We start from the raw sequence: 24,344 nt of genomic DNA, 5'->3' as shown, positions 1-24,344 counted from the left end.
TTCCATCCTCCACCTTCCACCTATCACCCTCATGAAGGAAAATAATCCCCTGGCCTTTGGTGTCATGCGGCTGTTTATGTGACCTTGAGGACGTCCATATGTCACAATGGACAGTGAGTTATTCCTTCACACTAAGCGTTAGCAGATGCCAGGCTAGCCCACGGGGCTACCAGATGAACGAGACCCAGCCCTGCACGTTCGTAAACAAGATGGCCACATAAACATAACTGTAAAGCAAGTGGTAAGTGCTGTGATTGACCTACTCCTGGGGCATAATGAAAGAAGAGAAGTGAACGTACGGCCAGCCTGGGCTTGGCCAGAGATGCGGGGGGAAGTGGGCGGTAGGGAGAGAGAAAGCAGAGGCTAGAGCTGAGAGATGTGAAGCTGGGCTCGTGTCGACAAATCAGAGCTGGGAAACCGACCTTCCGGCAGTTCATGACTGCGCCTCAACAGTCCCTCGCTTCCTTCGGGCCTTCTCTCTTAGCCTTGCCCTCTTCATGGATTTCTCTGCCTTCTTCCCTCGCCACCATGTTGCCACTGACTCCTAGCCCTGACTGGCCTCTCTGTTCTCACTACACCTATAGCCCCTTCCCCCTGTCCCCAAATCCAGCCTCGAGAGTAGAGATGAGTCTGAAAGAGGAGGAGGAGGAGGAGGTCAAAAAATGGTAGTGAGCTTCCTCTCCCTTTTCTGGAACCAGCTTTTGTGGACAAGCTGTCTCTCATGGACCCAAACTGAATGGTGGAAATACACGAACTCCTCAAACTGGCTTCCAGGGCAGGCCTGTCCGTCCTCAAGGCCACCACTAAGGCCACTGTCCATCCAACGAATGGAGGCCCTGAGCAGGCACCCTTCCCTGGGGACTGTCCACAGAACAGTAAGCATCAGCCCACGCCAATCCCTTTGCGTGGAATTGTACTGTCCCAACCCATCCCGCCTTCTCCTACCCCAGCTGCCATCCACCTGAGGCCTTCGTTCTAACCTTCTGTACATGCTACCTTACATCTCATGGGTATGTACCCATTTCACGGGTGCTGAGGGCACCCACAAGTACACCGGCATTGTGGATGGCAGACAAAGCCAAGGCTGGTGACTCAGCCAGTGCTTCCAGACCGGCCTAGGACCCCGCTCCGTGTTCGTCCGGTCCCTGGGGGAGAGGTGGGGAGGTGAGCCCCAATGCCGATGCACAGCTCTTCGGTATCAAAGGGAGTAGAAATGGTTGTAGGTGCAGAGATGGGTGTGGCCCCCAGGGACCCCCAAGGAACTCTGTTCCTCCTCCCCTAGATTGCCGAGCAGAACGGTGTCCCTCTTCTCTGGTTTCTGTCTTTGGGAATCTGGCTCCTTTTTGGGATTCCATCCTGTAGGTCAAGTGCTGCCGCCCTCACCAAGCAAACCGGAAACAAGCAGAGATCTTCCCTGGAGGCTACACCAGGTACAATTCCCGTTTCTAAAAGTACTGGCATCCTCCACTGGCCACTCCTGAGGCACCTGAGCTGCCCCCACGTCCCCTTCCCCCAGAGCTTGTGCCACAGGAAACCATGACCTGCCGGCACCACGAGATGCTCAGCACCACGTCCTTTCTAACAGGCCCAGGGGGGATGGGGGCTGGTCCACTGGGGGAGTGCACTGAGGAGCCCCCCTCTTACCACGCGGGGCTGTCTCGTTGCCTTGTTTCAGGCTTGCCTTCCGTGTGCGACCACAGGGCCCCAGCCGTTCCATTGCTAAGCGTCTATGGAGCCCTTGCTATAATCATGCCTTGTACCACGGAGGACACAAAGACGTGCCTCCGGGAGCTGGCCCTGTAGGAGGGGGGAGGTGGTGGGAGGAGGAAGAGCACAGCAGTAGCAGCTGGTGGCAGTGGCTGTGATTAGGCAGCCAGCGCTTATAAGAACACGTCCTAGGGGCCGGCCGCCTGGCTGGCAGTCTGCAGGAGTTAAGGGGTTGAGTCCTCACACAGCTCTAGGTGGTTGGCGCCATACTTATCACGCCCATTTTACATATGTGTATACTGAGTACTGAGGCCAATAAATGCCATTGAGGGGGCACAGGAGCCCTGTCCAGGAGGCTCAGAGGAGCAAGAGAGGACTACATGAGGGAACAGAGGATGTCAGAGGGGCGGCTCCAGAGATGTTTGTTTTCTTTCATGTTTACTTATTTTTAAATGTTTGTTTATATCTGAGAGGTAGGAAGACAGTGTGCAAGCTGGGGAGGGGCAAGGAGAGACCTAGACAGAATCCGAAGCAGGTTCCAGCCTCTGAGCTGGCAGCAGAGCCAGCCTGACACGGAGCTCGAACTGCGAGATCATGACCTGATCCAAAGTCAACACTCAACTGACTGAGCCACCCAGACGCTCCCAGAGATGGGTTTTCACAAGACACCGCAGCTGTGAGGAGAAGGGCCCCCGGGACCTTCGTATGCAGAGGGCAGATAAGCCGGCACGGATGAGAGTGAGGGTCGTGTGTGGGGAACGTCAGAAGATACGCTACGGGGAGTAGAGTCGCCCGAGAGGGAAGTGATGGGGATACAGATGGTCATGGTTCACGGCTCGGCTGAGAAGCCCCAAGCATGAGGCTGATGTCCTCTGCGCTGTGGGCCAGGGCAGAGCCACTGAGGGTTTTGAGCACGAACAAGTCGGGATCAGAATTCTCTTTTAGGAAGGGTGACCCGGTGTGGCTTATAGGAAGTAAGAAGTTGGAGCACAGGATTTCTAGGGCACTGAAACTGTTCTGTATGATGGTATGTGTGATGGTGGATACATGTCATATGTTTGTCAGCACCCATTGGACATACAACACAAAGTCAACCCCGATGTAAACTAAAGACTTACGTTGATAACAATATTGGTTCGTCAGTTACGAGTAATGCATCACACTATGTTAAGATAGTCATAGGAAAAATTGTCTATAACCGTGGGAAATGCTCTCCTTTCCAAACAATTTTCTGTAAACCTGAAACTGCTCTAAAAAAAAAAAAAAAGTCTATCAATTATTTAGAAGTCTTTTTTTTAAGAACATTTTTAAAACTTTTAATTTCAATATAGCTAACATACAGTGTTAAATTAATTTTAGGTGCACGATGGAGTGATTCAATAGATATGTTTTATTAGCAAAATAAGACAATAGTTTTACATTCCTAGGAAAACTCAGGTTTTCAAAAATTGCATTTTGAAAGCAATTGCTTCAAAGGGAGAATTGAGTTTCGTTCATTTTTCCTACCAGAATTTCAATGATAAAGGTCATTTTTTTAAATATAAGTAATCATAAGTACACTTAAATACTCCCAGCGTGGGGCTCAAACTCACACCCCTGAGATCAGGAGTCATGTGCTCTTCTGGCTGAGCCAGCCAGGCACCCCAATAAAGATCGTGTTTAATAGTAGGCTGTGGACTGCCATAAAAGCCACACATCAGAAAGCACTCTGGCCTTCGTGTCTGGTCTCTGCTCGAGACCGATAAGCTCTCTCAGCACATCAGCAGCCGCAGGGTGGTGCGTGCAGCCTTCCACGATGCGCTCCCTGAGGCATTATTCTTGCCTCATCTGCTCTTAGTCAATGCCACAGACTTTTCCTTTCTCTGAGGTGCTGAATCTGATGGATCCATGTTTCCATTTCTGATTGCGTTACAATCGATAGCACATTATACCCCCTAATCAATTGTGTTCTATGCAATTCATCTGAAAACCTGAGCAGGCGGCATGTAGTGATGGAGAACCTAATCTGCACCAGCCGCTAAGCCGGGCAAGCAGATCCTATGGGCAGGCAGGTTCCGAGGCTGAGGAATCCAGGGAAATCAGCCAGGAAAAGCCCCCTAGGCATTTTGGTGAGAAATCAGGCAAGAGCTAACTAAGCCCAGACGAATCCTGGGTTCCCTGTGGGCTCTCACCTGCTTCCCAAAGGGGTCCTCTTCTCACTTAGACCAACATACCCAAAGCCATGGAACCCCGTAATCTCTCCAGTGGGCCACAGGCACCCGGGGGTTCAGAGAAAAAGCAACAACACAATAGTAGTCAAACTTCTTGAATTGGGACTGTAAGATTGTAGTTAGTGACTTCACAGAAACCCTATTTTGTTCTCTGCAACCATTCCATATTTAAACGTTGAGCATTTGGGGTCCCTGGGTGGCTCAGTCAGTTGAGCATTCGACTCTTGGTTTTGGATCAGGTCATGATCTCACAGTTCGTGGGTTCGAGCCCCACATCAGGCTCGGTGCAGAGCCTGTTTGGGATTCTCTCTCTCTCTCTCTCTCTCTCAAAATAAATGAATAAACTTTTAAAAAAATGTTGAGCATTTTCAATAAAGACAGCATCCAATTATCTTAAGTAACATCCGGTTGACAAAGTTCACTGTGGTTTAGTGTATTTTTCATACCATTGGCTGGTATCAAATTTGCAATCTTTATTGTGATTGGGTTATATTTGACTCGATTTCATTTTTCAAGAGAATTAGTGGCCCAAAAGTGTTCACTGAAGCATAAAATAGTGATGGAAACAGTGTTATATATCCTACAAATCGGAAAAATCTTATGAATACCCAAGGTAACTGTCTCTCCAGAAGGATATAGAATGTCAGGATTTACCGGGTCCAGCAAATCTGCAGGTGTGCTCTTACACAAAGAAGTTAAAAATGGAAACTCAATAGGAGATATGACTCCGGATCTTGGGGTCGTGAGTTCGAGCCCCACGTTGGATGTAGCGCTTACTTAAAAACTTAATAGGAGGTACCACGATGAATATCTGAAAGCTGAATTTAACTAGATTAGAGCTTGTACTTGCCCAGGTCTTCCCCAGCAAAGTTACAAAACCTGGTCAGACGGTACTACTGAAGCTTTTGAGTTATTCGACAAAGATGGTGGGACTTTTCCAGAAGAAGTAAAAAAGTTACTCTCTAGGACAAAATGATTAATTGCTGAACACAGAGTAAGGTCAAAAATGGCCAACCTGTTATTGAAAAGTTTTACTTATTGAAGCAAAAATAGATGCGGGGCTCAAACTCATGAACCACGAGATCATGACCTGAGCTGAAGTCAGACGCTTAACCAACTGAGCCACCCAGGCACCCCCAAAGATCTTATTTTATTTTTACTTTTAACATGTATTCATTTTTTGAGACAGAGAAAGAGTGTGAGCAGGGAAGGGGAAGAGAGAGAGGGAAACACAGAATCCAAAGCAAGCTCCAGGCTCTGAGCTGTCAGCACAGAGCCCGACGTGGGGCCCGAACCCATGAACTGTGAGAAGATCTTATTTTTTTAAGAGAATTTTTTATTTCTTTTTTTTAGAGTGTATTAATTAATTAATTAATTTACTTAAGTAATCTACACCCAGTGTGGGGCTTGAACTCACAACCCTGAGATCAAGAGTCATACACTCTCCCAACTGAGCCAGCTGGGCGCCCCATCAAAAGACCTTATTGTACTGCTATTAATAATATGCAATATGACAAAAGCATTTCCAGTTGCAGACGCGAGCTGGTCTATAGCTGTTGATGTTATGTGTTGTATATACACATGAGGAAGAAAGCCACAGTGATCCTTTGCTCTGCGTTACTGAACATGCAGTGAAGAGCCATTGGAGAGGCGGATTGTAGGCAGAAACAGATGCCCAGGTGTCCTACCTCAGGGGCAGCGGAGGGAGCAGTGGAGGAGCGCTTCATTCCAGAAATGAAGGGCACGTCTCTGAATGCCCCCCGCCCCATACCATCTCACTCCCAGGGAGCTTCCCCTTGGTTTTCATGTCACTGGGACGGATACCGCGAACGCCACGTACGATCAAGTTGTGGCCACTGCGTGCCCACCTGCCCTGTAAAGAAACGGGGACAGAGTGAGACCACTAAGCATCCGTGAAGATGACGGATTAAAACCTCCAAGTAATTCCATGCCTCCACATCGGAACGGAACTGCAACACTGGGACGTTTTTTAAAAAGACATGACCCAAAGACGAGATCTGGAGAGATGCTAACATCAGAAACATTTTGGAAGTGGGAAGGTAAAAGGATGAGGGGTTGCTAACGGTTTGGCAAGCTAAGAACCGGACGGCCCTATTATGCTTCAGAATTCTCAGAATGCGACTGCGGGTGACACCGGCTTTCCTGGAACTAAGGGCAACGGGGAAGGTGGGCCAAGAGGACGGTTTCTGAGAAGGTGGACCCTCAGATGCCTTCCCCCACTTCATGTCTCTGCCCGTAATCTAAAGAACTTCTCTCTGGAGAGGCTAATCCAGGGGCTGCAGACTTGGGAGGGGCCAGGCCCACCAGGGGGTGCAAGCATCACACTGTAAAACAAGGAACAGACACCCAAACAAAACAAGGGATTATGTGAACGTATGTGCAGTAAGTGCCTGATACGAGGGCCCCCCCCCCCCCCCCCCCCCCCCCCCCCCCCCACCCTACGGCTCTGATTTATCCTGTCACAGTGAGATACTTTAACACCCTCCAGATCAGGGAGGGTGGACTCTTACTGGGAGGCCCAGGAAAGGCCTAAAGATGATCGCATTAGGGGATCCTCCCCCAAATGGTCTACCCAAAGCCTACAAGCCCCATCAGTGAGAGTAGAGTTTCCTGCCAGCTTTTTAGCACCCCATTCGATCTCACAGTTTGTGAGATGGAGCCCCACGTCGGGCTCTGAGCTGACGGCATGGAGCCTCCTTGGGATTCTCTCTCTCCCTCCCTCTACCCCTCCCCCACCCTCAAAATAAATAGACTTTAAAAAAAAAGAAATGGTTGTGTTGGTAAATTTTCTGTTATGTGTATTTTACTGCAATGAAAACTTTAGGTGTGCAGGATGGTTTAGTGTTGGTCTGGCTGTATTTCATGGACATGAGACCCGCAAAAAGCTCCCATGCTGGTCCGCCATCTTGGCTCCTGCCCGTGCAATTAAAATTTTAAAAAGAGGGAAGCAAGTTGAAGGAGAGATCTGGGGAGAGACCTTCCCTTACCACACCCGGGGAGAGACATATATAGGTAAGAAAACGAGGCAGAGGAGAGGAAAAAAGAAAAGCGAAAAAGGAAGAGAATGCTAAACACTAAATTTAGGAGGGTGGTTCTCCCCGGGTGTGGTAAGGGAAGGGTGGCAGTGAGCAGGGACAGAGTGCTGTTCCTGACATTCTGTCTCTTAGTCCGTGTTTTGGGCACACGGAACTCTATGATTATTCATTCCCGTTTGAATGCTGACGTGCTTCTCTATTGCCTTTTCTATTATTTACTCTCTAGTAAAGAAACTGAGCTCTTTTCGCCTATTTAGGCATTGAGTTTTATTATATATATCTGCTGCTGTATTTGGTACCTGCTTGTGATCATTGCTAAACTGGTGTTCTTTTATAGATCAACGTGGTCGAAAAAGAGCAGAATGTGAGTCACTTGTGTGATTTTAAGTTCTCCACTAGCCACATTCAAAAAAGTAAAAGAAACGGGCAAAAATAATGTTAACCGTTTCATTTCACCCAGTGTGTCTGAAATAGTGTATTTTCAGCAGATAACCAGCATGCAAATCCTTAGTGACATATCTTGATTCTTTTTTCTTACTACCGCACGTCTCCGTTTGGACTAGTCACAAATCAAGGGCTCAGTGGCCACGCTTAGCCAGTGGCCACCATACTGGATAGCGCAGACGGAGAGAAACACTGCAAACATCGATTCAACACAGCCTGTGCTACCATATTGCATATGATTAAGGTGAATGAACAACAGGCGTTCAACAACGTCGTTGCCCTGAACAAAATCAGACCGAGCAACACCAACAGCCATGTCCGGTTTCATGCGAGTACAGGCCATGAAGATAGTGTTGTTGATGGCCACTGGGCCAACATCAACCGTGAGACCCCCGCTGGTTGTAAAACATATCCCAGTTTTCAGAGATTTTAAAGTGTGAAGTTGCTACGAGACGGTAGTTACAATGCAGGACGTGTGGTGGGAGGACTGATTATTATTTTTTTTAATTTATTTTAATGTTTCCTTTTGAGACAGAGACAGAGACAGAGCATGAATGGGGGAAGGGCAGAGAGAGAGAGAGAGACACAGAATCGGAAGCCAGGCTCCAGGCTCCGAGCTGTCAGCACAGAGCCCGACGCGGGGCTCGAACTCATAGACTGTGAGATCATGACTGGAGCTGAAGTCGGATGCCCAACCGACTGGGCCACCCAGGGGCCCTGAGGACTGATTATTATTACAAAGCCTAAGGATGATGTAGGGAAATGGGGCTGGGCGCATCCAAGAGAGCAAACCTGGAGCTGAATGGTAGATTCGGGGGAAGAGCTTGCGGAAGGTGGTTTTTATAACCTTGTCAGGCTGCTGGAGCATGGTGTGGGGTCTAAGGGGTTGAGGGTTAGTGAGCCCAGACAGCGGGAAAGCACATCTCCATGAGGAGGCCTGACGCAGAACACCTAATGGCTCCCAGCACCCTGATCTCACCTGCACACATTTTCCCCTGTGAGGTACGTGTGTTGGAGAGCGGGTGTTTGCAAAGCCAAACCTTCCCTCTGTACGACGCCTCCATGGCTCCCCTCTCAAGCGTCTTCTTTGCTGTTTGGTTGTAGTAGTAAGTTTATATTCTAAAACTAACTCCTTTATTGTCATCCTATTGGATTCAGGAGGGAGAGAGAAAAGTCTCCAGGACCAGTTTTGTATATCAAAAAATATTATTTTTTTAGTTAAAAAAATGTTTTTTAATGTTTATTTATTTTTGAGAGACAGAGCATCAGCAGGGGAGGGGCAGAGAGAGAGGGAGACACAGAACCTGAAGCAGGTTCCAGGCTCTGAGCTGTCAGCACAGAGCGCGAGGCGGGGCTCGAACTCACGAACCGCGGGATTGTGACCCAAGCTGAAGTCAGAAGCTTAACCGACTGAGCCACCAGGCGCTCCCCAAAAATATTCTTGAGAGTAAGAACTGTTTCAAATATTGTTCCCAGTATCCTCAGGGGGGCCTATCCCGTGACTGAGCACATAAGTAACTCTGTAGACACAAGAAGACATAAAGTTATCTTTCTTTCCCATATGTAACCCTTTCTCCTCAAAACAGGAAGTCGGCCATGTCCTAACGGAATTGTTTTGACGTTACAAAAGAAATACATGCTTGCTGTATAAAAATCTCCAGCAAGATGTACACTAGTAATCAATAGGAGGGAGCAAATCTCCCCTTCCATCCCCTTCCTGTTACCTCTCTTCTGTTGAGATTGGTACGTGTCCTTCCAGATGATTCTCTGTGAGTTGACAACTGTGTTCATATATCTACTTCATATGCAAAACTATTTCTCTGCTACACGAAATACATATGTGGCTTTATTTTTGTACGTGTGGAATCAGTGTACAATGACCATTAACATTTGTGGAGCATATTCTAGTGACATGTTTCTCCACACAGCAGCCAGAGTGCTTCTTTAAAAATGTAAGTCAGAGCCTGTCACAGGGCCTGCAGTGGCTCCCCAGTTCCCTCTGAGGAAAGCCAAAGTCCCATGTCTGCCTGCAAGGCCCCAGGGCATCAGGGCCCTCCTCCCTCCTCTCTGCCCTCTTTCCCTCACTTCCTCTGTTCCAGTCCTCTTGAAACCTGTTCTGTCTCCAGTCAGCCAAGAATCCCGCCCTTGCCCTGACTGGTCTCTGTCTGGAATCCCCCCATTTATTATCAGGGCTCACACTTCCTATGCATCCTTGCTCAGATGTCACCTTCCCAATGAATTCTATCCTCACCACTGTATTTAAAGTTACAGTTGGCCCCCCAGCACTCCTAATCCACCCTGTCCCTGTTATATTTTACTTCCTTTATAGTACTCTGACTTCAAACTTATTAATTCATTTATTTTTTTCAAATTTTTATTTAAATTCTAGTTAGTTAACATACACTGCAATATGGGCTTCAGGAGTAGAATTCAGTGATTCATCACTTACATACAACACCCAGTGTTGATCATAACGAGTCCCCTCCTTAATACCCATCACCCGTCTAGCCCATCTCCCCCCACCGCCCTCTGTCAACAAATCAGTTTATTCTGTCTCTAAGAGTCTCTTAGGGTTTGTTTCCCTCTCTCTTTTCCCCTTCCCATACGTTCAACTGTTTTGTTTCTTAAATTCCACATATGAATGAAATTTTATGGTATTTGTCTTTCTCTGACTTATTTCGCTTAGCATAACACACTCTAGCTCAATCCATGTCATTGCAAATGTTAAGATTTCATTCTTTTTGATGGATGAGTAATATTCCATGATATGTGTGTGTGTGTATATATATATATATATATAAAATATAATGGAATATATATGCTGTATGTATATATGGTGTGTATATATATATGGTGTATATGGGGTGTATATATATATATATATATATATATATGGTATATATATATGGTGTATATACCATTTCTTTATCCATTCATGAGTCGATGGACATTTGGGGTGTCTCCATAGTTTGGCTATCGTTGATAGCGCTGCTATAAAGATCAGAGTGCATGTGCCCTTTCGAATCTGTATTTTTGTATCCTCTGGATAAATACTTGGTAGTGAAATTGTCGAATCATGCAGTAGTTCTATTTTTAACTTTTTGAGGAACCTGCATACTGTTCTCCACAGTGGCTGCCCCCGTTTGCATTCCCACCAACAGTGCAAGAGGGTTCCTCTTTCTCAGCATCCTTACCAACATCTGTTGTGGCCTGAGTTGTTCATTTTAGCCACTCCGACAGGTGTGAGGTGGTGTCTTATTGTGGTTTTGATTTGTATTTCCCTGATGATAAGTGATATTGAGTGTCTTTTCATGTGTCTGTTAGCCATCTGGATGTCTTCTTTGGAAAAGTGTCTATTCATGTCTTCTGCCCATTTCTTCATTGGGTTATTTTTTGGGTGTTGAGTATTAACTCATTTATTATGTGTATGATTTTCTGTGTGCCTCCCCTCGCTGGCATGTAAACTTCACAGGAGCAGAAATGTTTGTTCTGCTTGTCAGTGTATCCCAAGGGCCTAAGCTGTGCCTGGTTAATAACAGGTGTTCAATGAATTATTTGTAAATATTTTGGAAATTTTTCCTTTACACTTCATTTGCCTTTGTATTCCTAAGGCTTAGCCCAGTACCTGACACATTATAAACACTAACTGTTGTTGGATCAATGTTGTCTTACAGCCAAAAATTCAGTCAAGAAGGAAGAAAGGAAAGAGAGAGAGAAATAGAGAGAAAGAAAAATAGGAAATAGTAGACACAAACTTCCAATGAGCGCCATCTGGTGGCACAACAGAACCATCAGACTTCCTGGGCGGGAAAGAACAGATTTAGTTGTGTGAATAAGATAAACTAATACCTTAATTAATTAATTTTTTTAAGATTCTGTTTTATTATTTTAAAGATTTTATTTTTGGGGCTCCTGGATGGCTCAGTCGGTTGGGCCACCGACTCTTGATTTTGGCTCAGGTCATGATCTCACAGTTCGTGGGTTCAAGCCCTTCATTGGGCTCTGTGCTGACAGTACAGAGCCTCCTTGGAATTCTCTCTCTCCCTCTTTCTCTCTGCCTCAAACCCACTCACTCTTGCTCTCTCTCTCTCCAAAATAAGTAAATAAAAATTAGAAAAACTCAGACTTCTTTTTTTCCCTGAAACTCAGTTACTTTACCAGAACATGTCTTAGTGCTAGCCATTCTGATATTTTAACATGTGGATTCAAATTTTCAATTCCAGGAAAATCTTCTTTTTTTTTTTTTTTTTGAGTTTATTTATTTTAGGAAAATCTTCCTGAATTAAAAAAAAAAAATTTTTTTTTACATTTATTCATTTTTGAGAGTGAGAGAGACAGCGTGAGCAGGGGCGGGGCAGAGAGTGAGGGAGACACAGAACATGAAGCAGGCTCCAGGCTCCGAGCTGTCAGCACAGAGGCTCACACTGGGCTCGAACTCACGGACTGTGAGCTCATGACCTGAGCTGAAGTCGGACACTTAACCGAATGAGCCACCCACGCCCCCCATGATTATTTTTCTATTCCATGATGTGGGGCTTTTCCCTTTGAGGTATCCAATTAAATATTTTGTATCTCCATCATCTACCTTTCAGATCTATCACTTTCTCTCCAAGTCATTTTTAATAGTTTTACTGATAAACAGTTCACATACCATTAAATTCTTCCCAAGTGCACAGTTCAATAATTTTAAGTATATTCAGAGAGTTGTGCAACCATCACACAATTAGTTTCAGAGCACTTTTATCACCCCCAAAAGAAACCTTGTATTGACTAGCAGTCACTCCCCATTCCGGCATGCCCCCCAGGCTTAGGCTACTTTCTACTAATCTACTTCCCGTCTGCATGGATTGCCTATTTTGTTCGTTTCATATGAATGCACTCATACAATATGTGGCCTTTGCGTAATTTTTTCAAGGGTTATCATGTTGTAGCAGGTATCAGAACTTCATTCCTGGTTATAGCTGAATAGTATTCTATTGCATGGAAATACCACATTTTGTTTATCCATTCATTACATGATGGGCTTTTGGACTATTATGAGTAATGCCACTGTGAATGCTCCTATATAAGTTTTTGTGGTGGACTGTGTTTTTATTTCTCTTGGATACATACCTAGGAGTAAAACTCCTGGATCATATGGCTGCTCTGTGTTTAACATTTTGAGGAACAGCCAAACTGATTTTCGAAATGACTGCACCATATTTTATTTCCACCAACAACGTATGATGGTTCTAATTTCTCTGAATCCTTGTCAACACTTGCTATTATCTGTTTTTATTACAGCCATCCTAGTGGGAATGAAAGATATCTTATTGTGGTTTAAAGTTGCATTTTCCTGATATTTCATGATGTTGTGTACCTCATGTGTTTATCAGTCATGTGTTTATAGCCACGCAGCCACCCCTCTTGCCTGTTTTTATTTTTTTTTAATTTTAAGTTTTTTTATATATTTTGAGAGAGAGTGCAAGTGGGGGAGGGACAGAGAGAGGAGAGAGACAGAGAGACAGAGAGAGAGAGATAGAGAATCTCAAACAGGCTCTGCGCTGGCAGCACAGAGCCCGATGCGGGCCTTGAACCCACAAACTGTGAGATCGTGACCTGAGCCGAAACCAAGAGTCAAATGCTCAACCGACTGAGCCACCCAGGTGACCCCTTGCCCATTTTTAAATCAAGTTACCGTATTTGTCTTTGTATTGTTGTGTTGTAAGTGTTCTTGTGTTCCTGGACACAAGTCACTTGTCAGACATATGATTTACAATTTTTTTCTCCCATTCTGTGAGTTGTGTTTCCCCTTCTTTTAGGGTGTCTTTGGAAACACAGAATATTTATTTATTTATTTATTTACACAGAAGTTTTAACTGATGAAGTTCCAATTTATCTACTTTATTATTCTTGTGCTTAAGCTTTTGGTGTTGTATCGAAGAAACCATTGCCTAACCTAAGATCATGAAAATTTACTCTTATGTTCTTACAGGGGTTTTATAGTTTTACCCCCTACGTTCAGGTCTGTGATCCATTTTATGTTAATTTCATTGTATGGATTGAGGTAAGAGTCCAACTTCATTCTTCTGCCTTTAGATATCCAATTGTCTCTCTACCATTTATTGAAAAGACTATTCTTGGGGCACCCAGGTGCCTTAGCAGGTAAGCGTCTGACTCATGATTTCAGCTCAAGCCATGATCTCACAGTTCATGAGATCCAGCCCTTCATCTGGCTCCTTGCTGACAGCACGGAGCCTGCTTACAATTCTCTCTTTCCCTCTCCCGCTGCCTCTCCCCCATTCATGCTTGCTCTCTCTCTCTCTCTCTCAAAAAACAAAACAAAAAAAACAAAAAAAAAGAAGAAGACTACTCTTCTTCCACTGAATTGTCTTGCCCACCTTATAAAAATCAATTGATTATACTAGTCTTCCAAAAAGAATTTTTAACTTCTTTTTTCCTATTTACATTTTACTTTTGTTTGCCACAATAGCTACTCAACATTGCACTTCTTTTTTTTTTTTTTTTTAAATGTTTATTTATTTTTGAGACAGAGAGAGACAGAGTGCAAGTGGGGGAGGGGCAGAGAGAGAGGGAGACACAGAATCTGAAACAGGCTCCAGGCTCTGAGCGGTCAGCACAGAGCCCGACGCGGGGCTCGAACCCACGGACTGTGAGATCATGACCTGAGCCGAAGTCGGACGCTTAACCAACTGAGCCACCCAGGCGCCCCAACATTGCACTTCTTTGAATTTCATCTTTAACTCTATTATCTATAAATTTTTATTTAGATTTATATAAAAGAGAAGGAATGCTGGATTGACATCCTGGCTGATTAAATGAGAAGTCAGAGTAAGCACAGACTCAAGCAAGGATGCACAGAAGCACAGGAGATTGTTTCAGAAAAAAATGAACTGGGCCAGCTGGCTGAAATGGAGAAGACGTTATAGCCTTGCGGTGGCATAGAAATATGATTTTTAGATCATGGGAAAGTGTTAGAAGCAAGATTGTGGTTAGTTTTGTACGTCTGATCAGGAAGATATCAATCTTATCCTAAAAGTGAGTAGTAAAGAACCAAATTAGAAAAAAAGGACTAATGAATGGTTGGATAAAGAGGTGACTTAGGATAGATTACAAAAATAACAACAACAATAACATAAGGGCTAAGAAATGAACTAGAATAGTTCAATTTGAAGTCAATCAGTCTTCTTAAAGTTTATTTTTAGAGAGAGAGAGAGAGAGAGAGAGACAGCATGGTCAGGGGAGGGGCAGAGAGAGAGGGAGAGAGAGCATCCCAAGCAGGGTCCGTGCCATCAGCACAGAGCCTGATGTGGCGCTCGAACCCATGAACCATGAAATCATGACCTGAGCTGAAATCACAAGTCAGATGCTTAACCAACTGAGCCAGCCACACACCCCAGAAGTTAATCAGGCTTCTTATTAGAGTCATGGCAATGAATTTGGAAAGAATAGGTAAGATAGTTTTTAAGAATCAGTTTCAAAACAAAGGGGTAGTTAAGAGTTGAGATGGATAAAAATGAGGACTGTAAAAACAACATTAGAATTGATTAAGAAGTCAGTATTGCCTTCAAGAATGCAATTTTGGAGGTGCCCGTGGGGCTCAGTCGGTTAAGCATCCAGCTTCAGCTCATGATCTCACAGTCTGTGAGTTCGAGCCCCGTGTCGGGCTCTGTGCTGACAGCTCAGAGCCTGAAGCCTGCTTCAGTATCTGTGTCTCCCTCTCTCTCTGCCCCTCCCCTGCTCATACTCTGTTTCTCTGTCTCAAAAATAAATAAAAACATTAAAAAAATTAAAAATAAAATAAAATAAAATAAAATAAAATAAAGGGCTACTCTAAGGTTTAGTCAATGGGGAATAGCCCAAAGTGAGAAGTATGTTAGTGAAGTCAGAATCAGAATGGATAAAAGCATCTTTGAGGGGCACCTGGGTGGCTCAGTCGGTTGGGCATCCAACTTCGGCTCAGGTCATGATCTCACGGTTTGTGGGTTCGAGCCCCGTATGGGGCTCTGTGCTGACAGCTGGAGCCTGGAGTCTGTTTTGGATTCTGTGTCTCCCTCTCTCTGCCCCTCCCCCACTCACACTCTGTCTCTCTCTCCTTCAAAAAATAAATAAACGTTAAAAAAATTAAAAATAAATAAATTTTTAAAAAGCATCTTTGAGCTAATGATCTGTTAATAGCATTCAACATGAGGGAGGTGTCCTCAATAGTAATTCTGCAAAGAGACACAGCAAGAAGCTAACCTTTCTTGTGTCCCATTCCCTATTGCCAATCTCACAGTAATGAAATGAGTACAGATTTCTCAGATATTGCTTTGAATATATGTATGAAGGGTTGCAAGAGGGGCCACTGATGTCAGAAATCATTTGTCTGCATCAGCAATTCGGACTAAAGTTCAGCGTGTGCGTGTAGTTGGGGCTCGAGCCAAGCCTTCTTTAAGGGGAGAAGGGAGAAAAACGTAGTGTCCACCAGTCATGGGAAAAGGCAGTCCTCTCCTGCTGGGTGGCACCACCAGAAGACAGGTGGCTGCCTGGGAGACGCTGAGAGGTCTTAGATGAAGGAAGCTAGAGAAATATTTTCCTTTGCAAGAACTAACAAAAGTACAATCAAGTCTTATTTTAACTGGTGGTGATAGACATGTTTATGAAGCCACCATGCAAATGTAGGAAAGGGGGTCATCATGCTGCATTATATTGTCTTTTTTTGGTCATAGATATTGACACAGTGTACTCACTAGTGACTGTAATATATTTGGATATATGTATTTGCATCTCTTTCTATTTATTCTGGATTTTTCTTTCTTTTGCTTTTTTTAATGTTTACTTTTGAGAGAGAGAGAGAGTGTGCATAAGCAGGGGAGGGGCGGGGGGGGGGTGGAACAGAGGATCTGAAGCAGGCTCTGTGCTGACAGCTGCAAGCCTGATATGGGGCTCGACCTCATGAACCACGAGATCATGATCTGAGCAGAAGTCGATGCTCAACCAACTGAACCACCAGGTGCCCCCATTCTGGGTTTTCCTGTTTTGCCGGGAACAGAGGAAGAACCTAATTGTTGTTGCTTCATCCCAAACACTTTTGGTTCTTCTCTGATTCTCATCCCAGTTACTGCAGCTACTAGTCAGGATACAGTGGTTCCCAGGAAGGTATTTTCCCTCCTATATTCCCGGATCTCCAACAGAGGTTTCACTGGAATAAATTAAATCAAGAATGTGAAGATTGTGGGGTTTATCTAGTATTTATTGCTGTGTAACAATCTGCTCAAACCTTAGTGTCTTGAAATGTCTATAATTCATTTTTAAATTTTTTTAAGTGTTTTCATTTATTTTTGAGACAGAGACACAGCATGAGCAGGGGAGGGGCAGAGAGAGAGAGAGGGAGACACAGATTCTGAAGCAGGCTCCATGCTCTGAGCTGTCAGCACAGAGCCCGACGCGGGGCTTGAACTCACAGACTGTGAGATCATGACCTGAGCTGAAGTCGGATGCTTAACCAACTGTGCCACCCAGGAGTCCCTATAATTCATTTAAAAAAAAAAATTTAATGTTTATTTATTTTGAGAGAGAGAGAGAGAGCACAAGTAAGGGAGGGACAGAGAGAGAGAGAGGGAGAGAGAGAATCCCAAGTAGGCTCTGTGCTGTCAGCACAGAGCCTGACATGGGGCTTGAACTCAAGAACCGTGAGATCATGACCTGAGAAGAAACCAAGACTCAGGTGTTCACCGACTGAGCCACCCAGGTGGCCCTGTAATTCATTATTTGCCATAATTTTGGAGTTGGCCAGCTCAGCTGAGTGGCTGTTGTTCTTCATTTGGGATCATTTGGAGTCACTCATGCAGCTGTAGCCATCTGGAGGCTCGAATGGGGCTGGGTGATTCCGGATGGTCTCACTTACATGTCTAGTGGTTGGTTTTTACATGGTGGCTCGGAATTCCAAGAGTGTGAAGCAGAGCTCCAAAGCTCAAGGCCTAGGCTCTGGCATTCACACAAGGCCACTTACACCACATGCCGTCGGTCAAAGACAAGCCCTCATGGTGTTGGTCAAACCCAAGCGTAAGGCCAGCCCACGGTCAAATGTGGGAGCAGGCTAGACTGCCACTTACTGATGAGACCAACTGTAAAGATTCTGTGCTGTTTCTTTCTTTCTTTTTTTTAAGAATTTATTTTTGAGCGACCTCTATACTCACCATGGGGCCCAAACTCAACCCTGAGATCAAGAGTCACACACTCTACTGACTGAGTCAGCTGGGCACCCATCTGTGGCCATTTAATCCCTCACAAAGGGATTAAATGCAAGTCCATCTGTAAAATGCATACTGGCATATCTGGCTCAAAGCAAATTATTTCAAAATGTTCATTGTTATTGTTATTTTATTATCATTATTACCATCATTGGCCTTTTCCTCTTGAATAAAAAGTACTCTTCCTGAGTAACGAATAAGTGAGTTTTTCTTTGGATAAACTGAAAGTTGTTCAAAATATGTCAGACAAAAATCTTAAACCACCCATACAGGATTCTTTGAATTAGTATGAAATGCCTGGGGATATATGTCATGTAAGAATTTGAGGTGTTTCAGAGAAAACGTTTGATGGGCATGTGAGCAATTCGATAGTCCTAGAGGAGGAAGAAAACTTAAAATGGTATAAAATTTAAAAAGAGACCATAAGAGACTCTCAAATACAGAGGACAAACTTAGGGTTGCTGGAGGGGAAGTGGGTGGGGGGATGGGCTGATTGGGTGACGGGCATTAAAGAGGCCACTTTTAGGAATGGGCGTTGGGTGTCATCCTACGTAAGAGATGAATCACTGTGTTCTACTCCTGAAACCAAGGCTACACTGCATGTGAACTAACCTGCATGAAAAAAAACCAAAAGGGCCCCACTTATGAAGTTTTAGAGACTGTAAAGGTGTTACCCCCGCCAGTATACTTTGCTGGATGTTTCATCTTTCACTTTGTCTTCTCTTCTATTGCTTTGTCAGGAAGTCGGGAATAAAATCCCAGCACAATGCTCCTCACCGGGGCCACCGATCCAACTGAAGATGAGACGGCGGACAAGCCTCCCAGGTGTTCAGTACGTGCTTACAATTCTGTAATAATCTACACGGGAAACTTTACATTCAAACATTGTGGGGGGAAAAATGTGGAGACACTGAATACCGGTGACATGCCTGGGGGCCACAGGGAATACAGACATTCCTCTTCACTGACTTATGCTCTTTTGTCCCAGTGAAAGGCAACACTTCCATGGGCAGGCCGGTGTGAGAGCTAAGCTGTCTTCGTGATAATGGCAACCAACTGAAAATGCCATTCACCCACCTTAGCCCGCTCTGTATTTGTTGCTGTTGCACAAAAGTGCCTAGGACCGAAGGGGAGCCCTGCATTGGGCTGACTGATCCAAATTTGGGCTCTCACTTTGGCCTTTTTGGCCTTCCAGCTGAGTGGCCTAAGAAGCTTCTTAGGGATAATGGAATGAAGAGGCAAGATGCTCTGGAAAATGATATTTTATTCCTCCAATACGGGATTTTAAATAAGAAAGGTACTCTGAGGAAATATTTTTGTCTTTGCCAACAACTACTGCCAAACACCCCACAGATGTAACTATTTGCTTTGGTAAAATATCTCCGTGAATTAGGACTTTTATAGTTTCCTTTGCACTGCATTCCAGAACATTCTGAGCCCTTCGGACACCAGGATGAAGCTTTGATATCCATACTATCTGGCTCTCTTTCTTCCTTAAGAGAAATGTAGCCTTCCTCAAAACAACGGCTGCAACCCCCCACAGCTCTTTCTCTCCATTGCAGCTCACTGAATTTCACAGTGGAAAAACCTTATAGAGTCTAAGTTTGATGGGCTCCTTTCATAATGGAGGGTTTCAGTGACATGTTCCTAATAATATGTCTTTCTGGAGGGCGCCTGGGTGGCTCAGTCAGTTAAGCGCCCAACTTCAGCTCAGGTCATGATCTCACAGTTCATGGGTTCGAGCCCCGCGTCAGGCTCTGTGCTGACAGCTCAGAGCCTGGAACCTGCTCCAGATTCCATGTTTCCCTCTCTCTCCGCTCCTCTCCTGCTCACACTCTCTCTCTCTCTCAAAAATAAAATAAACATTAAAAAAAATTTTTTTTTAAATATGTCTTTCTGGGAATGACTGAGAGATTTGACCCTTTGGTCTCGGTTCCACATTGCCATTCATTATTAACTCGGGTCAGTGAGGCAGACATATCTTCCCTAAGATAGATGCTCCTGTTTTGTGTTATTTTTGTTTATTTCTTTATTTTGAGAGGTGGGAAGGGCAGAGAGAGGAGAGAGAGAGAAACCCAAGCAGGTTCCGCTCCACACTGTCAGCGCAGAGCCCAACTCGGGGCTTGATCTCACGAACCGTGAGGTGATGACTTGAGCCGAGACCAAGAGCCACCCAGGCGCTCCAATGCTTCTGTTTCCATGGTTGTTTGTTATCCTCTTTATTCTAGGGTTTATGGGTCCACCAGACAATTACATTTTCACCAATCTCATGACTTCCCACTCTTTGTCCTACAGCTGCCAGAATTTTATGCATTTCTTGAGAATTTTAATAAGGAGAGCAAGAAATCGAGTCTCCGAAAAACTCACGGTATTTCACCTAGTGAGGCACAGGAAATGCTTAGTCAAAACCTCAATGCCATGTCATTCACCAGTGGAGCTGATGTGAGGGATGAAGACCCCCGGCCCATTTTCACGTGCAAGGTGGTTAGAAAAGAAAAGGAGCAACCAGAATCGATGACCGAACTGCTGTACCGAAGCTTGTTGACCAGCTCAACCTCTCCGGGGAAGGGACTCTCCAGATCCCAACAGAGGCTCTTGCGGCGTGGGATTCCTCCCCCTGCGCACACTTTTCCTCACGAGATTCTCATCGATCACTCCAGCTCCTCGTCACTGTTCCCCACGCAGAAGACTCAGAGAATTAACATATTACACGGGCTGGGCATTTCCAGGATCATGCCAGAAAATTTCACCTTTGAGCACAAAATTGCTAAGTACTTCTTAGTTGATCCAGGTAATCTACACGGATGAGGATGTGTGAGATGAAATTCGTGGAAATCTGACTGTAATTTTGACTTAGGTTGCCGGAGCCAAAATAGTCAAATAGTGACCCCCGGGAATCTGGCAGTCACGGTGCCCACGACTGATGTGCTTGCCGCCTACAGCGCCAACGCGAGGTAGAGAACAGAGACTCGAACATTCCAGGGTCAAATCTCAGGTCCAGTCTCAAAAAGGAGTATAGATGCAGTCCTTGCACTCACCTTTACAACACGAGCAGGTTAAGCTTGGCCTCTAAGGCTCTCATAACTATTCTTTCTTGTTACGTGAACTTAGCCAATTATTTACTGGAAGATGGCTTCTTTTTCTCAAGCATCTTGGCTTTAATGCAACTGAGAGCTTTTTTAGATACTTTTTCATGAACCTTTACCTCTTCTTTACTGTTACATTAACAAGAGGAAACTCCTCCCTTCATTTCTGATTTTTTAATAGGGAGGTATTCATAAAAGACCAAAGATTATTCAGAGAAAGTTGGAAATGTATGGTGGCGAGTTTTAATGAAAAGGGAGTGTCTTATAAGGTCTCCATTTTCCTTAATTTGAGGGAGGTAATAATTTGTGAGTCTGTGTAGCTGTAAAAAAACGATAGATTAAATCAACGATATAAAATATTTGAACCTTTCTGAAGTAGGTTCGACTCAAGAGAAACCATCTGCACCGCAAATATTTTGACAACACCATTTTTATATTAAAAGTCGTGGGAGAGACAGAGGAGCAAACTTAAAGGCACAGATTGATTAATTTGCTCGTATCTGGTCCAAGATACTGCAGCAGTCTTTGCCGTAACTCCCCACACTGATGTCCTGACAGAGTCTAATGCAGGTTTCAGATTCCTTCAGTAGAGTCACACTTTGTGTGTTCTGGAGCCCAGGCAGAAGTAGAAATCGGGGCAATTATAGGAATGGCCTAGATAATCCACAGACGTGCATAAGGTCAAGCCTTGGACCAGAGAGGAAAAGTCATGGAAAGTATTGGTAATCAGTAGATGCTGCCAGAGCTTATTGAAAAGTATTGAAGGCTTTGGATGCTTCATAGGATGTTTGTGGTTTTGCCACACCCACAGGAGACAAATTGTCCTCCCTTCCCTGGCTACCTAACTTCTCCAGGTCTCTCGTGTGACCTTCCAGACTCTGTGTTAGAGTTTCTTCTCTGTCTTCATGACCTGATTTCCTCAGATCCTTAGGTAGGATTTCAGGCACACATCCTGTCTGTTCAAGGAACATGCATGAAGCCAGGTAGGCATCCATATGAAGAATACCCAGTAATTTCTTAGGTTTAATTGGTATTGTAACAATTCATCTTTTACAATCCTATATTCCCCAGCATTACTATTATTTTATCAGCTAGCCAGTTTCTAAAGTATTCTCAGCCCAGGAGAACTTTAGGACTCCTGGTGTACCAAAGAATGTTATAGAACATATCCTTACTAGCATCAAGCACTGGGGGAGGAAAAGAGAATGAGTGCTGCCATTTTCTTCTTCTATCACATCAGTTACTCTTGCTCAGGCTAAATCATGTGGGACCATGTAGGTTAAGAATGTGTTTGACAGAGAAAGCAAATGAAGATTATTTTTCTTGTACACATAGAAGTCTGGAGGCAGGCAGACAGTGTTAGGACAATGATTTTTTATATTGTCAAGGACCCAGGCTCCACCACCTTTTCGTGTGTGGCTTTTGTCTTCATGGACAAAAGAGGTCTCCTTCACTTCTAGGTACTATGGCCACATTCCAGGCAGGAAAAGGGGCTAAGACAAAGGACCATATTGGCTACTTCTGTCCTCTTTTAATAGAGAAGCAAAACTTCCTCAAACACTCCTCCTCCGGTGACTTCTCCCTACATCTCATTGGTCAGAATTGCATCCAATAACCACCCCTTACTGCTGGGTGGTGACTAGAGATCTTAGCTTTTCACCCTCTATAGTCAGAGGGTGACCCTCTTCTATAGAAGAGGACCGCAATGGGTATGGAATGAACCAACCTATAGTATCTACCACGGATCACAACACAAAGCTCTGTGGTAATCAAAATAATCAACTCTGTGGCTTTCTCTTGTCAGATATCCCTTTCCTTCTTTCTGTAATCAGATCTTCCGAGGCCAGGCCTGCCAAGATCTTGTTAAACTCCCTGACAGTTGGTAACTGCCCTTAGGGAAGGACTGTTGACCCCCAGTGTTCACCACCAACAGCCTGCTCCAGTATCTATTCCGCTAGGGAAGGTATTAACTCAATAGTAAGAGAGAAATAGATCAGACTTCCTGCTTGTTTGCTGTACCGTTATTCTCCTTGTATTACATTTACCATCTTGGCTCTTTGGCCTCTGGCTTTACACTCAAATCTCTGCCTTGGGCCTTGCTTTTTTTTTTTTTCTCTCTTGAGGGGTGGTGGTGGTTTACAATTTAGTCATTAAAAGATCTGTTCTTGGGGCACCTGGGTGGCTCAGTCAGTTAAGTGTCAGACTCTTGATTTCAGCTTAGGTCATGATCTCACGGTTCATGAGTTCAAACCCCACATCGGGCTCTGCGCTGACAGCACAGAGCCTGCTTAGGATTCTCTCTCCCTCGCTCTCTGTCCCTCCTCTCTCATGTTCTCTGTCTCTCCCTCAAAAATAAAATAAACATATAAAAGATCCCTTCTTGAAGGGATTGTAACCACTAGTGATACCCCAAATTAGTAGGTCCTGAAAAAGTAGGGGAAACAGCCAAATTCTAGCTAAGCCACTGCCATTTTATACCCAGGGCTTAAGCCAACATCTTGGAAGAAATGACACTAGCAATCTATGTACTTCTAACCAATCCTTGTCCCTGTATTAAGCCCTCATTAGGATCCTCCCTGTTGACCTCAGTGCTCTGTAGGGTCTCTCCATTTGTACATTATAATATCCAAGCACCAAATGAGAGCCCATCCACCTGCTATGGCCCTGCAGCATCCACTCCGGCCCAGTTAGCCAGACCCACCCAATTTCCTATTTGGAGGAAAGCTCTAGATCAGATGAATACTTTAGGTGACGTTTTAGTTTATAAAGCTCTAGAAACAGCTTTCCACCAGAAGGGAGAAGGAGACTCCAGTTCATCTAAGTTTCATTCTGTCCATGAAGCATCTCTGGATAACTGAAGGTTAAGTCACTCCATCATGTAATTCTTTGAAAATGTGATTCTTTGCAGAAAAACAATTCATGGATCTAAGGGATCTGGAGTGGCGGTATTACAAGGGGATCGTGAAGTGCAAGCACGGTACTTCAGATTCATTCATAAATATAAGATACAACAGTGAGAAGAGATTTGTGGAGAGCCAGCAGATGCCTGGTGTTATTTCCCCCCCTCTAGTTTATAGGTCTTTAGTCATTTATCCTCAGGTTGATTATCCAAAAATTACAACTTCCTCTTAAATAAAACATGGAGCTTATTAAAATATCTTGGATGTAGATTTTGCTTTTGACAGCATTGAACTTATACATGAAAAGTAAAGAAGCAGAGGGGAGGAGCCATGGAACATGAGAACTGGATCCATACAATATTCATGGAGGGTCCAAAATCAAGCCATTAATACGGAGAAAAAAAATTCGAATTGATCTGCTTGGGTAAGACCAGGTTTGGACTCGTGAAACCCATCTGGACCAAGGCTGAGGCAAATCTGGATCATGTGAAAGGTAAGGATACCGAGGAAGAAGAACTACCAAGTAAGAATACCTCTTTAAAAAGTAAACACACGAAGAAGTATATTATCATAAAACTAGTTGGTAAATTTAACAAATGGAAGAATTAACCCCTGAGGATATAGAGATCAATCTGCAAACTTAACAATAATATGTTAACTGCTCAAAGACATGAGGAAGGAAGTAGCATTTATGAAATAAAAACAG

General features: G+C 44.4%; 1 protein-coding gene across 6 annotated transcripts; it reads left to right on the top strand.

Moving 5' to 3' along the window:
* Positions 1–75: 75 nt before the first annotated feature.
* Positions 76–24,344, top strand: CD4H9orf153 (chromosome D4 C9orf153 homolog). 6 transcript variants are annotated; one of them, XM_042964338.1, is made up of 6 exons: positions 82–241; positions 699–875; positions 1,363–1,430; positions 18,393–18,484; positions 19,948–20,443; positions 23,647–24,344. In XM_042964338.1, exons 4-6 carry the CDS (start codon positions 18,419–18,421, stop codon positions 23,868–23,870), a joined length of 786 nt encoding a protein of 261 aa, XP_042820272.1. In that variant the 5' UTR covers positions 82–241; positions 699–875; positions 1,363–1,430; positions 18,393–18,418; the 3' UTR covers positions 23,871–24,344. The 6 variants fall into 6 exon arrangements, with proteins under 6 accessions (XP_042820276.1, XP_042820272.1, XP_042820271.1 ...); XM_042964337.1 differs by having other exon boundaries at positions 1,283–1,430; XM_042964342.1 differs by lacking the exon at positions 23,647–24,344 and having other exon boundaries at positions 76–241; positions 1,348–1,430.

This window comes from Panthera tigris, chromosome D4, assembly GCF_018350195.1.
Source record: "Panthera tigris isolate Pti1 chromosome D4, P.tigris_Pti1_mat1.1, whole genome shotgun sequence".
In the NCBI taxonomy this organism is placed as follows: Eukaryota; Metazoa; Chordata; class Mammalia; order Carnivora; family Felidae; genus Panthera; species Panthera tigris.
Note: the sequence above shows the minus strand (reverse complement) of the source record. Positions and strands in the feature narration are given on the sequence as shown.